Raw genomic sequence first — 18,223 nt, 5'->3', positions numbered from 1 at the left:
ACTCACTTCTATTCTATAGCTTATGAATGACTTATATTTCACGTTGACAGCGTCTGTGTATTATTTGTTATTGCAACATCCGTTGCAGCCTGGTCACCCTGGACGGGGGATTACCTCATGTGCGGCTCCTTTCTCAAGGTTTCTTCATAACCCCATGTTGAGGTTTTGAGTTTTTTCTTGTCCCCATGTAGGTGTTAGATCGGGGGATGCTGTAATAATAGTTTTGTAGTTTGCAATAATCTGTGGTCTGTGCAGCCCTTTGAGACTCCTTGTTATTAAGGGCTATACAAACAAAAATGATTTGACTTGACTTCAATAAATATGCTGAAAACAGGAAGTCTCCAAGAATCAACAACTTCCCGTCAGAACTTTTACAAAAGGGTCGTAAACAAACTACAGACCTCTTGACAAAGATTTGCAGAAACATCAGGCAAACAAAACAGTTTCCATCTGCATGGAAAAAATCACCAGTAATTGTTCTACCAAAAGAAAAGTAAACCTCCAACTATGCTCCAATGACAGAACCATAAGTCACAAGAGTCCTGCAAGTAAAGTTATGCTAAAAGTCCTACTGGACAGACTAAAATTACAGGCTGAGAACATCCTAGCTGAAGAACAGGCAGGTTTCAGGGAGGGAAGAAGCACCACATAACAATTTGTGCGTAATGTCATGTTCTGGGGTTTTGTGTTTGTTGTGTTTCTCTTTGTTTTTCCTGCAGTGCAGGCAAGGTGCCGTGGCTAGCTGCTGCTGACGAGTCCCACCAGTCTCTCTTCAGCTATCAACCCACTAGTTAAGCTGGGCCTTCAAAGAGGCACTTAGGAGTTGAATTTTGTCCTGGCGGTATTTCGAATCTCTGCCTTGGACTACAGCTCTTAGCGAGATCTTTTTCCGTGAGTTTTAATAGTTTCCTAGTTGCTCTTCGTCTCCCCAGATCTTGTTCTTGTCACATTGGTTTCCTAATACCAGCCAGCCTGCTCCCTGCCTCACACTGCCAGTACTCAACTTGTAATAAACTCTGTAAAACTGCTTCTATCTCACATCTCTGAATTCGGGGTCTAGCCATTAAGAAAACCAAATCCAAAGCAAAGAGGTTTCAACAACACCAGCGAAACTTCTATCACGTATTTGGGGATTTCACGAAGGCGTTTGACAGACTATGGCAAGCCGCTTCATAGGCCACCTTGTGGAAGTACAACATGAGCCAGAAACTAGTCCAGAGACTTAAACAGCTGTACACAAATGCCAACAGTGTGGTACTGATTAATGGTACCATTGGAGGGTGGTTTTAAACCAGAGTTTGTGTGAGACAAGGCTGCATTCTTTCTACAACGTTATTTATATCATCCCGGAGAGGAACATGACCAAAGTTCTGGACAACCACAAAAGTACAGTCAGCATTGGGGGACACGATGTCATTAACCTCCGTTTTGCTAATGGTATTGCCTGATTGGCAGGAGAAGAACAGGAATTCAGAGATCTGGTCAATTGCCTGGACAAACTCAGTATGGGATGGAAATTAACATTAAAAAAAAACAAAGTAATGACCAACAAGGTATATCACCATAAACAACACCGCCAGGGGCTTTTACCTGTCACCATACCTTGGAGCTCTCAAATCCGAAAAGACGTCAGCACCAGAAATCAAGGCCAACACCAAATAAACAGACACACACAATGGCTAAAATACAAAACAAATAATGAGATAGATGCAATTTTGACAACTCACAGACTAACCATGTGAGGAAAGGAACAAGAGGGAAGCTCATCCACACCAATTTGCAAGTGAGGTGAAATCACTTAATATTTGAATTATAGGGCTAACAACGTAAAAAATGTCATTGTTTCATCAAATTAGTTGTCAAATGTATCCATGAAAAAGATTTGGAATTACATCTGAATTCCAGTCGTTAATCAACATTTTGCTATCTATTGTAAGACATGCTAAATATATTAGTAATGTAAGTTATATCTGGAACACATTCTTTACATAATGTTTAATGAGATTTAGACGTTTATTTTACAATTACCAGTAAACTACACAACCACTCGATAAACTATACATTTATTGTGACTTTTATGTCACGGTTGCCATGGCGCCCAATCGGCCCCCGCCGTGTGGCCCCAGCCGTGTGGCCCCAGCTTCTGTCACGGTTGCCATGGCGCCCAATTGGCCCCGCCTGTAGGCGCCAGCTGAAGCTTGTTGACAGATTGGTTCCAGGTCAGTATTTAAACTCTATCCTGACAATACCCTTGGTCGGTCTGCCTGCGAATCTCCGTTTTCACACAGCAAGCCCTTTTTTCGCCTGTCCTGAGTTTTTGCTCTTGTTTTTCTCCCGCTATGATCTGTTTTTCCGTTCCTGACACTGCTATCGCTTGCCACGGAAGTCCCACTTCCGCGGCTGAGCAACCTACTCCCCGCTACCAACGATCTCTGGATCGAGTGTGCGCTCCTTTCTCTTTTCCCCAATAAAGCGGTGAGTAACGTTACGCGAGTGGTTTACCTGTTCTGGTCCTAACATTTTATTGTTGTCGTTCATTTTGACATGTTACAATGACAATATATTTTATTATAGTAGAAATAGGTGTATTAATATTTATACTGTTAAAAGGACAGTCTGTAATATATAAAAAAAATCATTTAAAAAAGAAACTTTGATCTAAATAAAAGGCAAAAATACATAACATTTTTAAAACACTCGCAGCTCGAGAAATTTGCATTTATATGACATAAAATGTGACTCACCCGAAGGGAGCTAACATAATTGTGCGCCATCCTGCTTCTACGGGCACCCAAAAAGCTCAAAAAGGCTGGGCAAATAAAAAGAGAAATTAAATGGTGTGTCTCTGGTCACTCGGAGTCTTCCTAAATAGTGTTGATCAATGTGTTTTTTCACACTCATTTTTAGTTGATTTACACTGGGGATTACATTGTCATGTACGCTAAATGCTTTTTACAGCACTTTGAGTGACAATTTATTGCCTGAAAAATGCCGGAGGCAAGGGTGGGAAGGAGGCGTTTTTGACTGAGCCCGCTCCGTCTTCTTTACTCCTCTGATTGGCCCGAGACATGCTTCTCCCCCTTAGCTTTTTAGTGACCTGGCTCTTTTAGCTTGGCTCCCCGAAAATGGCTGGGTTATTTGGCTCCCTACATACTCTTCAGGTTGTTTGTCTTGCTTTAATCAATTTATCACTTATTATTATGTGATAAATAATGAAATGACTTAAAATGTGGTTGGAAATAAATAGGGAAAAGAAAAAAAGTTGAATATGAACAAAAGGAAAATAAGAAAACAATTGCAGAAAACAAGCGAAGGGAGGTAAAAAACTTGGAAAAAGAAACGAAGAAGAAAAAAGAAAGAGGAGAAAAGAAAAAGGAAGGGGAAAAAACAGAAAAAGTGACAGGAAAAAAGCAAGAAAAAAGGAGGAAAAAGCTTGGAAAAAAAGAAAAAAGAAAACAAAAGTAAGAAGTCTCAAATACAGATTGGCGTTTGTTCAGTGCGTCAACTTTGAGGGTCAATGCACTCTACTTTGGAACCACCGATATCATCAAAATGAATCAGAATTTGGCTCTTTTTCCAGCTATGAGTCATTTTTTCCATTACTTTTTCTATACTACACATGATTATTCTGATTTTTAAGGTTTTTTTTTAACTTATATGATTATTTCCCTTGTGTGATGATAAAACGTGATTTGTTTCCCTCTCTGCTTTGTCAATTGTTTATCAAAGTGTTGATTTAAAAGCATTACAACCTTGTGTATGATGATCAGTGGTGTGACTAAAAAATATATGTACACTAACATTCATTGTTATTGTGGTAATTAAAAAATGGGAGTCGGTATTCGATTTTAGGACTAATACCATTCCCATTCGAGTACTCGCTCAGTATCGATAATATTGACATTCGGATTGATCCGCCCAGCCTTAGAAGGCAGAGAGAGAGCGTCTCGAAGGGAGGCCGGCTCTTAATTGATCGGGAGCCGGCTCCCCATGCTCATTGCAAGGAGTCGATTTAGAGAGCCGTTTCGTTCCAGAACGACCCATCCCTATTTCGCTCTCTCGTGGTCAACTGCTTTCCAGACAGGATCTTTTGCGATGGGTCGACAGAAGAAGCGGTCACCTGAAGGTGGTGACGCCCCAAATTAAAGATCTCGGATACAACTTGGATTCATTTTCCTCCTAGCCGGAGATTATCGAGTATTTTTTTTGGAAGTGGGAAATATTTCAACCTGCATGGAGGGATGCGGGCATGGCTTGCACGAGGAGAACCAAAACTTTGGTGTCAACATGCGTGATTTTAAGCGGCATGACCAACATCGTCTGCCTTCTCTACGTGGGTTGGGTGACGAATTACATCGCTAATATTTACATCAAAGTGCCAGTTCCGTTCCGCGCGACAAAGTTGGAGGAGAGCGACAAAAGATCTGGAGACACTCTGCGCCTTATGGAGAGGCTCGATCGCCTTGAAAATGTGGTCAACCAACACATTCAAGGTAAAGCGAGGAAAAACATTGATCACTTTGCTTTTTGATCTCACGCGTGATTTCAGCTGCCGTGGAAAGTTGTTTAGCGAGATACCGGGGTGCGCCTGCATGTGCGTGCACGCTTTCCTCCATCCATCCATTTCCATCCGCGTATCCTCAGTAGGGTCGCAAGAGTACTGGAGCCAATTGCCAATTTCTTCTTTATTTAAGCACAACATTAATCTATTTGTTTAAGTTTATAGTGTAATTGTACTTATTCTATAAGCATTTTTGGATAAATATTGGCCCATTTTATGTCTATAGTGTATTCCTATTTTCTATTTTAGTATTTGTGTAACTGACAAATATACCTACCTCTTTTATTTGTGTTAAATATGTGCCTGGAGGTGGTCTTGCCCTGGTAGTAATTAGTGTTGAACTGCCACTGAGTGGGCAAGGGACACTTGGAACTGATTGCCCGCAGTGTTGGGTGGGTTACTGAAGTCAGTGGTAACAGTTACTAGTTACTTTATTAAAAAAACAATTGTATTACCTCTAAGTTAGTATTTCTCAACTAGTGGGTCGCGACCAGTGTTGGTAATAACGCCGTTATGAATAACGCCATTTTTTTTCCAGTAGCGGCGTAATCTAATGAATTAATTTAGATGACATTCCAACGCCGTTAGCGTTACCAGTGGTGGTTTTAGGCACAAGCGTCAATTTTACCATAATACATGGGGGGGCGGCATGAGAACTTACCCCCCAAAAAATAATAAGAAACGTACGCCACTAAGCAGTTTCGGGTTATCTAACAACTTATGACTTTGCCTCTTGTCAAATGGGCACCCCTACGTTGCAGAGTAGGGGAGGGGTGCAAGAGGGACACATAACCTCTCTCAGGTTCTCCCAAAACAAACGTCCATCGCGCAATGGGGGTGATTCACTGTATTACTAAACATTAGTCAAGTCAAGTCATGTTTATTTGAAAACCCCTAATCACAAAGAGTATCAAAGGGCTGCACAGACCACAGATTATTGCAAACCACAGACTATTATGACACACTCCCCTGATTGAAAACCTGCATGAGGGAAAATAATACATATTACAATACATATTGTCTACATAAAATATAGGTTATTCATAAGCTATAGAATAGATGTGTGTTTTAAGCTTAGATTTAAACATTTTCACTTAGGTCGCCATCATCATCATCATCTGCGATCTATTTTTAGGTCCTAACCCACCAGTTGAGAAACACTGCAGCTTTTCGCCTCAGTGTGTTATATTCGACTATTAAATGGCACTATATTGTCTAATTCGAAATAAAAAACACAGAACCAAGGTCAAAGCGCACCAGCAAGATGCCAAACAAACATAGTGGCAATCTGAGGTAATTTGATGGTGGACACGGTCTTCCAAAAAATGCACGTTATTCATAACTTTGAAAACACAGGCCAAGTGGTGCTCATTTTTTGAATTGGCTGAAATGGATAAAGCAGCCATGAATGTGGAGGCTGTTCTACAAAAAGGCTGAGGTGCACAAAGCACAACTTTGCATGTGAAGCCTATGATGAGTCATTCACCGATGCCCTCAAAAAGTTGGAAATAGAATGATTTGATGTGGTTGTTGATGCAGCCACATCAGCCATCAACGAGAGGTTTTTCACATTGGAAAATGTGGAAAGCAAATTCTGAGTTTTGACCAGTTTTCTAAGTCTTGAAGACAAAGATCTGGAAGAACTTGAGGGACTAGGCACCACGATGCCCTTTGAAGGCCACTCAGATTTAGACTGTAAACGGCTTGTGCAGAAATCCAAGAGCTTCCCTGACTTGCCGTCAAAAACCATAAGCCTCCTTGAGCTGATCACCTTCTTAGATAGTATGGATCTACAGTATCTGAGGTCTACCACAACTTTTGGAATGTCATCAGGATTGCACTCACACTGCCAGTCAAGGCGGCTCAAGCAGAAGGGAGGATTTTCAAAATTGAAGTTGATGGATTCGTACCTGAGGTCCACTATGTCTCAGGAATGGCTCACTGGCTTTGCTGTTGTCAGCATCAATCATGAAAAAAGGGGAGCAGATTGTTTATGAGGACATTTTCAGTATTTTTCAGTGTTTATCTATTTATATAAAAATGTAAAGTATATTCTGTTGTTTTGTCTCTCTTTTTCTTTTTGTTATTTTAGTTTTTTTTGTTTCCCTTTTCCCCATTTTTGTCTTTTTTTTCTTTATAAATATCTGAGAGTCGGCTACATTCCTAAAAGGGACAGTGTGTAATATTTAGTGCCTCCTAGTGGAACAAAAACACCTTTAATTTAGTAATAAACATTTATTTGATTAACAGGCAAAAATACATGAACAATTATGCCAATGTTAATTTTTCTGAATATTCATAGGTCGAGAAATTAGTATTGCTTTTACATAGCAGAATCCATACCTAGTAGTCGCCGCCATGTTTGTCTGTCATCTTGCTTCAAGCACTGCTCATTTGGCACAGTTTTTCGTTCACATTAGACAATACTGTGCCATCTAGTGGTCTAATATTACACAATGTACCTTTAACAGTAGATGGAAATAATAAGTAAACATATTCTGAATTCTCCGGTGAATTCCTCCAAACTCAGGTGATGTAGAAACTAATCTTGTATATAATAAAGAATAAAATTTCCTCAAAGCACAGTTTCTCAGGATTCAGCTAGTGATAAACAAATTAGAAGAAAGGCTCATGATGTAAACTTGAATCATTTTGAATTGTGCCTTTCCAAGTCATTTTCTTGGGGTTTGTGGATAACTACTACAATAATACAATAGTTTGTTATTTCTACCGATAGTGAGTTATAGATTGTTTGGGCTCAGAGAGTAAGGTTTTTCTGTTAAAAGTCCATAAGTTGGTTTGTAATATGTATACATCAGTATTTGAACTTTTTCATTTCATGTCTGTGCATGTGGAGGCTGTTAATATAGCTTAAGCTACTCAAGCTAGACATTTTGGATTTCATTAAAAGTGTAGTTTATTGAGCGTTAAAGGCAATATTTTTAATTGAAGTTGTTTCTATTTGGCTCATTTTTTGTTATTTTTTTTAAAAATAGGAATACATTCTACTATTTCAAGTTCAAAATACTTAAATCTTTACTCTATCAACTTCAGAAGTGGATTTTTTACTTGATTTGGGACGCGGCTTGGAGATAAAGTGGATTAGTGGCTCCTGAAGTCCGACCAGTTGAGAACCACTGCCCTGGATTACTGACACTAAAAAGTATCGCATTACTCTGGAAGTCACTATCTTATTACAAATGACCTTAAATACTCACATTGAAGCCCTGCCCCTAAAACTGCTTAAAATAGTCACATAGTAAAAGAAACAGAGGACACGACGTCGATACACTCTATACCCATTTTGTCTTCAAACCACTCAAAGATTTTCTCCATTTCTGGGTAATATCCACAATGTTTTCTTTTTTTTTTTCTCCAGACATGGTATATTGCAAATATAAAGACCAAAATTCAGCACTTTTACGAATACTCTGTGCGTACTGCTTTCGTTTGCCCCATTGATTTTGTGGTCCCTGTATAAGCTACCCCTTCTCCCCACGTGCTGCCTACAAAGGCTGCATGATTTTAGAAAAAAACCTGAGTGCGATTTTTCAGACATGTATTGCGATTTCTTTTATCCGAGGAAAGTGCATTTCTGTGCTTGTTTTGTTTATGGGGAGAACGTAAACATAGTGACTTACCTCAAGATGATGTCCTTACAGACTGAGAGTATACGACTGTTACAAAATAATTATAGATCTATGTCATTATACAAAAGTACAACAAAATTGGGGGGCTTCTCCCTTCAGTTTAAGAAAGCTATTTAGGGAGCGGCTGGCAAGCTACATGCTAGGGTCTGGTTACCGCGACTTCTGCTAATTCTTTGTGATGATTCAAATACAAGAGTCACTAATGAAACGGTTTTCCACGAGTGGTAGCTCCAAGTCGTCGATTTCATAGGTAATGGATCTGGCGTTGGTGACTAGTCACATTCGGCAGTGGTGCCTGAAGAGTTGTTAGCCTAGCTGTTAGCTTTCCTTTACGACTCCGCCTCAGTCAATTCCTGGACGCAATAAAAATCCAGGCAGTTCTCGCTGGTGATCAGCTATCTGCGCTTTTCTGACTTTCCTCAGAGTCCAATTTAATTAATGATTTTAATTTAATTTTTCAATGTAATGAGCCGCTAAAGCTACGAGCTGTGGTGTTTGTTTTGGTTGTCACTTGTGCGCCCGGCTGCTTACACCAGCCTATCAAAGTCACGCACACACGTCTTGCAAAACTTTTCCTGGTCTTTATTGGCTAGTGCCATTAAAACCTGCTTCTGATTGTTTAACTAAGAAATGTGAGAATTCTTGTTGGCCAAACACGCCATCACTCAAATAACAAACTGGAACTATGAATCCTTGAAAAAAACCCACAATGTTTTGCGGTTACACTATCGCACTTTGTGGAATTGCATTATCGATAGATTTCAGTTAATCGTGCAGCCCTACTGCCTACCATCCGCTACTGGGGACAAACCATGATATTTGCGAACACAAACTATTTTATAGTTGTAGATAGGGCTTGGATGCAGTCACATATAGTCAGAACATTAGTAGGGAGAAATTACTCGTTCTTGTACTCTGTTCTTGAGACGACGCCACTGTAACTGTATTTAGTACTATTTCGTGCCTAAATATAACCCACCCTCTCATGTATTGAAATCAGCGTTGTGTTTCCGGTGGAATAACTGGCCGTATGTTACTTCGGAAGCGAAGGAGGAAAAAAGTTACTCCTTCTAAGTAAAGTAAGTTTTCTTTGTCACTTCTCTCTCGCTCTCTCTCTCTTTCTCTTATGTCTCTCTTTCTTTTTCTTTAATAAAGTAGTCTCTCCCCAGCGAGAGAGATTTTTCTACCATGTGGCCCATGAGCTCAAATGAGTTTTACACCCCTGCTGTAGCACTTTAAAATTAAATCCCATCTTTGTCTTGGAGAATGCAGCGGCGGGAGGTGTAAGTGTACTGTTACTCCTTTTTGGTAAACCCAAATGCTAATTGCTCGTCATGCCTGAGGAGCAGCCTCATAATCATTTACAATGCAAGTACTACACTTGGCAGCCAGAAGTTGATTTTATAAACGACTACCTTCTTTGTGTATTTTTCACAGATTCTGTAGCGCTTTTCATAACAGCTCCTTTAGTCGTTGCGCCTTTCAAGTGAATTTACATAATGACTAAAAGCAGGCAAGCAGTGAGTTTTTAAAGAGAAACAAATATGGTGACGTTCATCGTTACCGCTGTCACTGCCGACATTGGCACAGACGGATTATAAGTGGTGCTAGAGCACCTGGAAGTGTCCTTTTTCACAGTGGCCACTCTAGATATGAGATTAAATCGTTCCCGGATGAACTCGTAGCTAGAATTTTCTCGTATCTTGGACAAAATTTCCCAATAAGAAATCACTGAAATCCAATCGATCTGTTCATGACCTCCCAAAAATCATTGAAATCATCCCTAAATAGCTTTAAAATACATTTTCTGATCACTAAAACACATTCAAATAGTAACTTAACATAGAAAACAGTAATTAGATAAATGAGACGATATTAATGAAAAATAATGCAAGTTTATTATGGGAAGGTGGTTCCTAAGGGAGATGTATGCTTGTTGGTGGAGAAGTGAGGGAGCACGTGTTGATAACATGTAAATGAGGGTGGCATCAGGTCTGTACGGCGAGAGATGCACTTGCTAACTGCAACGAGCCGACGCTTGCAGGCAATATTTTAGCTCGAAAGACATCTTGTGTGCCGGAATTTTTGTAACTAGAGTACAGTAATCCCTTGTTTTTTGCGGAGGTTGCGTTTCAAACAAGTCCCACAATAGTCAAAACCTCCAGATTAGAAAAATATATTTTTACATTTATTTGTTAGATATTAGTAATGAATAATATATGTTTTTATAACAAAATAACAACTATCGTACAACAAATAAGAACACGAAACACAGATTTGCAGGTAAATAAATGAATAAATGGTCTTTATTGTCATTATAGAATAGTACAACAAAAGTTGGGGGCTTCTCCCTTCAGAACAAGAAAGGGATGTAGAGAGTAGCTGTCTAGCTGCACGTTAACATTGTGTATCCTGACGCTGTTTTACGCAATTTGTTTTGGTGGACACGTTGACTTGTGCACCCGCCCCGCTGTTTGATTGATGGCATACACAAGCCTATCACAGTCGCGCCTGCAGACATCCAGCCAACACAAGCACGCACGTATGCATACAAAACCCCCCGTATGCACACACAAAGCTATTCCCAACCAGCCCCTATGATAGCCTTTGCTGCGCGCTTTTTGCTGCAGAACACAGACAGGTTGTGTTGATATTAATGACAATTCCATTCAAAATCCGCATTAGTCCTAAATCCGAATCTGTAAAGAAACCTCGAAAAGTAAACCGTGATACAGTGAGGCATAACTCTATATTCATTTCCATTTTAATGATCACTTTTGATTTGTGGGGAAAATTAATTTCAGAATGTTCCAAATAAAACTCAAAATCACATTCAACAAATGCGTATTTTGAAACATCTTTTTTAGAATGTGTTAAATCCATCATTTTATACGGCGCAGATGTGCAAAAGTGACCTGTTTCTGTCCTCTGAGAACTTGACCCCCGAAACTGGCAGGATAACATTCTCCAGTTTGTCGTGAATTGCGTTCGTTAATGTGTCACCATTCCATTAACTTCCACCTTCTTCATAATTTAATGAACCAGACATTTAAAAATAACTGACCTTGAAGGTATAAAGTAACAGTACGACTACTGACGTGTTTCTTAATTACAAGGGTGTAGTACCGCTTCCTCCAAGCCTTTCAGTCACTTTTGGTCTATAAATTTGTGAATGCCTGATTACATACAGTTAATTTCTTTCTGTGGGTATTTAAAGAAGCTATTCTTGTCATCACGTGCTTGTAAAAAAAAAGGGGGGGGGGTTGCAAATTGAAATAGTATCAATGTTGCTGATGCAGACAGGAATCCATTCATGGTGTTGGGAGCACTGCAGCTTTTAGCTAAGCCGGGCTAAACATTCCTAAGAGAGCCACGTCTCCATTTTTGTTTGCCACCAAAAGGCTCATGTAAGGGGGGAAGTGTTATGCTGGTGCTCCACTTTTTTTTAATTGTCATGTTTGGTAAGGTGAGGCACTTAATTCTCATTAAAAAAAAAAAAAAACAGTAAATAGATTAAAAACAATGATTACATTAGGCACTACAGATCCTTTAAAACAAAGACAAACAGACTCAGAAACGGCTTCTTTTCCAGGGCCATCACCACCCTAAACGAGCGTACAAAATTGTAAAAAACATAAATCGTGCGACTTATTTGGGGATTTTTATTTCTGCTAAATGTGTTTGGACTTTTCGTTACACTATTTTTACAATGCGCAACTGCTTTAGAGGGACAGTGTGTAGTATTTAGTCATTCCTAGTGGTACAAAACAACTTTTATTCAGTAAAAAAAACATTGATTTGAATACTAGGCAAAAATACCTGAACTACCATACCAATAATCCTTTTTATAAAAAATCTGAAAAATAGTACTTCTTTTATACAGTGGAATCCCTACCTAAGGTCGCTGCCTTGTTTGTCTGACAACCTTCTGCCATGCTGCGCTCTGTGTTTGCATTAGTCAATACAGTGCTATCTAGTGGGCAAAAATTACACACTGGGGCTTTAAAAAATAAGTAAACATGTTTGAAATGTAATAGAAAGCTTGAAACGGATGTAAGTCCAATAGGACGTGCTCTATATGAAAATTTTGTGTTTATTTGAGCTGCTAATTGAAAAGTGTAGCAAAATAACGCTACATCTGGGTTTCTTACGTCACTTCTGGTTCCAACACCTAGACATAGACAGAGATTCAGACAATGGCTGACATGACTGCTGCATGTCCAATCCATCCTCATCCATGTGGAAGGATTAACAAGGCGATGCTGTTTCTAAAAAGTGTTTAAATGTTATATATATGTATTTTGTAAAAGTTCATACAGATGTAAAATGTATGTACTTTACTTGTGAACTTATTGGCACATGGTCCGAAAGCATTGTATTGTACTTTTGCAATTTTCCCCATTGCTAGAAAGGAATTAAAGCTTCAATAACAGGTTTTCTCCCGTCATCGTCCTTCTTTGGTGGTTTACCTCAATGTAATATCAGCTCAATTTTCACCATACAGTGTTAACCAGTATGACGGTATAATTTGTGTTAATCAGCATTAATTTATAATCAGTTTGCTCTGCCTTTTCCACCAACTTTTCAAATTATTGTAAAAAAATAAATAAATAAAACTCTTGTGGTACAGACTTTGGATTGTCCTGCATTTAACTTTTTCCCTTGACTTACAATATTTCTAACCCAGTTTCCCATGAAACAACTGATTTAAATAATTTTTTGAAGTTAAAAAATGTTTTTCAGTTGCGCAATATTATATCTTATTAGGGATATGAATGAATTGCAGATGGCACATAATTATACTTGTTTGAACATTTTTTCTTTCAATTACAAAACCTTGACAATTAAATGAGAAAAATTTATATTATTTTTTTTTCCTTGTTTTTGTATTATTACATTATTACATTGAAAATAAAATTAAAAAGTTATTTCTAATTTTTGCAATTTTTGTTACGGTTCATTTCAGGTTGATCAAGATTTTTAGTAAAGAGCAAAGATATCAGTAGAACAACACTTAAAAACTATTCTACTCCGAAAGAGGATTATTTTATTCATTTTAATAGAATTGAATCTTTTATTTATGTTAAACTTGTGGTTTTCACTAAATTTAGATGATAACCAGTAAGAAAAAGGTGCAATAACGCTCTCCCAAGTGCAGCAATCTCCACCACTTACTTTCTCAAACATTGTCACCATTTTTTAGCTGATGCACAACCTGGCAGCTGACATCATGTGCAATTCTCCCTATTCACTTCACCCTTAAGCTTTTCTTTGCATTCATGTGCAAAAATTCACCTGCTGCCATTTATACTAAATTTAGCTGACCCCATCCCCTCTACATTTCTCAGGTGTTCGTCACTGTGTTGCCGCATCATTCTTTTTGTGTCACTATCAAAAGTAAGCCCGACATCCTGCAAATTGTTGCGTACCATTCTTTTAGCTTTTCAATCATTTTGACTTTATTTATATTTTGGAAATAGAGTGTCTTTAAATTGTTGTTATTTTTCTCAACAAGTCTGCTTAAAAATAATGCTGAAAATGCTCCGTGGTGGCTTTGCTTTGCCATTGCATTTCTTCTTCCCCTGTGATAAACGGCAACTCACATTAGTTTGTACGGCATTGTCCTACAAATAGAATAGAATATAATAGAATTTACCTTTATTGTCATTCTTTGTAACCATGCACACAGAACGAAATGTCGATACACCTGACCCGTACAGTTAAACTGTAGCGAGCCGATGCAGCCGCAGCCAAACAGGGCGCCGCCATTTTAGACCCAACTGCTGTGTTGGGAGTCATTAGGTGACCAAACCCCCCAATTCCAACCCTTAATGCTGAGCGCCAAGCAGGGAGGCAATGAGTACCAATGTTGTAAGTCTTAGGTATGACTCGGCCAAGGCTTGAACCAGCGACCTCCCAGTCTCGGAGCGGGCGCCCTACCATCTAGGCTACCGAGCATCATAGCCCTCTACGGATCGTGCCCAAGAGGACAGGTGCATGCTACACCTAAACCAAATGAAATGTGTGCAAGGATTACGTATCAATTATGGACATTTGTTAGGGGCCATGCAAAAAATTAAGGTAGCGTTTTCCAGTAATAAAATGTAATGGGAAGAACTTCCTGCATCTGAAAATGGAAGCTACATATACATTTACATGTACAAGTTTTCACCCAACACCTATATGGGGAGAAATGTATCTCAAAAACCATATTAAACAATATTAAAACAAATATCTGCAATTTACTCGAGATCATATGTCTGGATAAATGCCCACACTAGGCAAATATAAATCACAGATATATTTGTGGCCCTATAAAATACATGATTCTCAGTATACAAGATTTTTTTCTGTTAATGGTACTTGGGAAAATTGAAAAATGTCCATGAAATCCTTAGAAAGTGCTAGAATTTGGCTGTGAAAAATGTGTACAAACCCTACCAATTTCTTGCTGTTCAGGACTGCTTTGGATCTGCTGGATTTCATAAATGCCAGGCAAAGTGCAGCGTTACAACATGGATCCGATTAATACCCACCTTATATTAGCTCCTGTATTTCCAGACTTCAGTTTGTTTTGTTAACATGACCTATGGATGGACTGATTCAAGCTCCTTCAGATTGTTTTCATTGCTGTCATTTCATTATTCCCTGTCAGTTTGCAGACACACCAATGTCCCATTTAATTGCCCCATGAGCATGTATTGAAGCTATTAGTAATAGTAGCCAGCAGCGTCAACACTCAGCTAGCTGCAGAGTCATTAATGCACGCTGCTTAGATTGCATTGGTTGACGGGTATAGAAATCAGGTTCTTATTTGATATATCCTCACCTTGGTTTTTCACAAGAACCGCGACTTCTATGTACTGTTGATGCACTATCTACAAAAATCATTTTTGGTAGGTTTATCATTTACCTGTGACAGGCCATGCATTGATTTTGCACTTGGGGATTTAGCTCCAGTATGAGTTAGATATGTGTCGTTCGCAAACGAACTGGCTCTATGAGCAAGCTCTTGAGAGTAAAATGTCCCATTTTATGTGTGAGAACTCAAGTGGCGGAGAGGTGATTTTGATTTCGTCCGACCTTGGCGGTAGGCCCTGTTCTCTTTGTCCGACAGCGGCGAACATCGCCAAGCGCTGTCCGCTCGGGGAGCTAGCAATGCAGACTGCCCGATAGTGGGCAGGCGCCGTGCGGACACGCAAACGAACACAGGAAATACATTTTAGAATATCACAATACATTTTTACATCTTTACATTTTAACAAGATACTTTTAACAAGAGATCGTATAGTGTTTTTTTAACGTTTACAATGGATTCAACATATTTTTCTTTCGTCTGAATTTTAACCAACATCATCCTTTTTTAATGTATATGAAAAAATAGAAATAAAAACAATAATGAGTATAAAAACGGGTACAAGTTACCTGCAAATGGATGAGTCACAACATTAGCTTTTCTGTTGGCTTTGATCTCTACAAGGGGAATTCATAATTTAGTAAAACAGAAACAAAACGAAAATAAACCTAAACAGCTTGACAAGGCGCCGTGCGGACACGCAAACGAAATCCCAGTTAAACAAGAATGTATAAACAGACAATCAACAATGACAGGTGGATAATACATGTTTAAAAAAAGTATGCAAAAGAGAAGCTCGGCCCAACCCCAACGTACGAGCCTGTAATCCTGATTGGGTCAACTTAGGCGCTTACTTAAGATCTTGCTTTTAGGCTTAAAGTGGCGGACAAAACCTTTTCCTGCTTGCGCAAGGCTTGCTCGCTTTGGAGTTGTCTGACCTTTCTCTATTAAATCAACTTGATATATTGTATTTTCTTGCTCAGCCCTTTCTTCAAATCTAATGGCTGTTGGCGTGATCATTTTGGTGGATTACTACTTCTTAGCCAATCAGTTTGTAAAACAGTCAATGTTTCTCAACGCCAGCTAGGTGGTCTTCAGCCACAGCTTTCTCGAAGACTGTTATTATGTAAGACTGCCTTCGGAATTTTTTGTGAATGCCTCCGGGTAAATTTCTGAGCCTAGCAACAACTAATGGCTGAAATGTGATGAGTTAAATCCTTGAATATGAAAGTACACATCTGGAAGCAGCCAGGGAGTAGCAATAAAATGAAGCTGACAGACCGTTTGGAATTATTCAATAAGTACTGATGGACAAAATAAAATTAACATCAAATGATTCAGATATTCTTAGGCCAACATAGTTGACTTTGCAGGCCCTCATGGCCTACAACTGTAACAAACCCAAATACCCAGTAAAGGCCCAAATGAATACTACTACTACTACTACTACTACTACTACTACTACTAATAATAATAATAATAATAATAATAATAATAATAATAATAATAATAATATATTGTATTTCGAAGCGCCTTTCAGGGCCCCCAAGGTCGCAGTACATATGAGTAGGACACAACAATAAATGAATAGTGAAACACAGTAAAACAAGCAAGTAATAACTGTTTCCCCCCCATTCTGCTTAAAAATGACACCAACACTGCTCTCTGTTGGTTTTGCTTTGCCATTGCAGTTCTTCCCTTGTGATTTACAGCAGCTGATTTAGTTTGTATAGCATTGTCCTCCTAAACAGGGCACTATGAAATGTTTATTATTGCGTATCGGTTATGGACATACAGTGGGACCTCGCTACTTCGCGGTTCCACATACGCGGGTTCAGAGCTTCGCGGGTCTAAAAAATAATAATAATTAAATAAAATAATTAAAAATAATAATAATTTGTTTTGTTTTTTTAAGCATTTTTGAAGGGGCGTCGCTACTTCGCGGATTTTCACTTTTCGCGGGTGGTTTTGGTCCCCATTAACCGCGATAACCGAGGGATTACTGTATATCATGCAGATAAAATATGTACGTGAGTATTGTTCAAATCCAAGATCTAAAAAATATATGTCTTGTTATATGCATACACACAAGATTAAAAATCGCATATGTTAATCGCAGATATATTTGTTGATCTGCAAAATATATGATATGGATTTCTTCTTTTAATTGTACTGGATAAATTCCTTGAAAAGTGCTTGAATTTGGCCATGAAAAAGGTACGAACCCTGTTATCACCCCTTTCCTGTTTTATATCACAGAAACACAGAAATGATGAGCAGCTTTTATTGTTTCAAAAAACAGGACAACAAACATTAAATGATTTACTGAGCAATCTTGCACTCATAATTTTAGTATGCACACAAAGAGCACATTGAAAACATGAAGTGCAGGCGGCTTACAGAAGCTTGTTAAGAGAAAGCTTTTTGGCGTCAGACTCGCAGTGTGGGAGGTGAAGCACAATGTGAGATTGAGAGTCCCGTTGCCACCACATAGCAACATGGCAACAGCACATAAACCGTTTGAATTCCTTCTCTCATCACATTGGAGTCAGCCTGGGGGGAATTTATTGGCTGGGTCGTAGGTGCAGGTTTGCACACGCCCACCGAGAGTGCTGTTGCCTTTTACTGTACTTCGACCAAAAGTCCTGAAAAAAGTTAGCGGCTGTGTGTTTTTGCTTCGCTCACAGTCCAGAAAACACTGCGTCCTCTGTGACGGTCTCTGCCGTCAGCTTTATTTGAAGGGCTTGAGGCGTTGTTGCTGTAATGCACTTCCTGGACATATTCAAAAAAATTACCTATCTTTTTCTTATATCAATTTTCACTATGTTATGTGTACCCAATGCTAAATCAATTGCATCTTGGTCATCCTGGAAGTCTGGTTACCACTTCTGAGGCCCCTTCTCAAGTGTCTATTTTCCTCGTTCTGAGGTTTTGAGTTTTTCCTTGCCTGCATGTTGGTTTAAGATCAGGGGAAGGTGTCATTGAAACCTGTGCAGTCCTTTGAAACATTCTGTGATTGAGGACTATACTGTACAAATAAATGTGACTTTTCATAAATTATAGGTAAGTTTACCTACAGCAAAATCCTTAGAGACTGCACGGCGTGGTGCCACTTAATTTTGACATCTGTATGTTATTGTTGGTCATGATGCGAAC

At 38.9% G+C, this 18,223-nt stretch overlaps 1 protein-coding gene across 1 annotated transcript in view; it reads left to right on the top strand.

Annotated features, from left to right (window-relative positions):
• The first annotated feature begins 4,079 nt into the window (after positions 1–4,079).
• Positions 4,080–18,223, top strand: part of galnt18b (UDP-N-acetyl-alpha-D-galactosamine:polypeptide N-acetylgalactosaminyltransferase 18b) — a 145,239-nt gene continuing 131,095 nt past the window's right edge. Inside the window, exon 1 of the mRNA XM_088334432.1 lies at positions 4,080–4,493. Within this exon, the coding sequence (XP_088190558.1) occupies positions 4,250–4,493 (244 nt within the window). The 5' untranslated portion in view covers positions 4,080–4,249. The remainder of the gene's footprint in view (positions 4,494–18,223) is intronic.

The sequence above is a fragment of the Urocampus carinirostris genome, chromosome 4 (assembly GCF_059441175.1).
Source record: "Urocampus carinirostris isolate Australia breed hairy pipefish chromosome 4, RoL_Ucar_1.0, whole genome shotgun sequence".
In the NCBI taxonomy this organism is placed as follows: domain Eukaryota; kingdom Metazoa; phylum Chordata; class Actinopteri; order Syngnathiformes; family Syngnathidae; genus Urocampus; species Urocampus carinirostris.
This window is presented reverse-complemented; position numbering and strand designations above follow the sequence as displayed.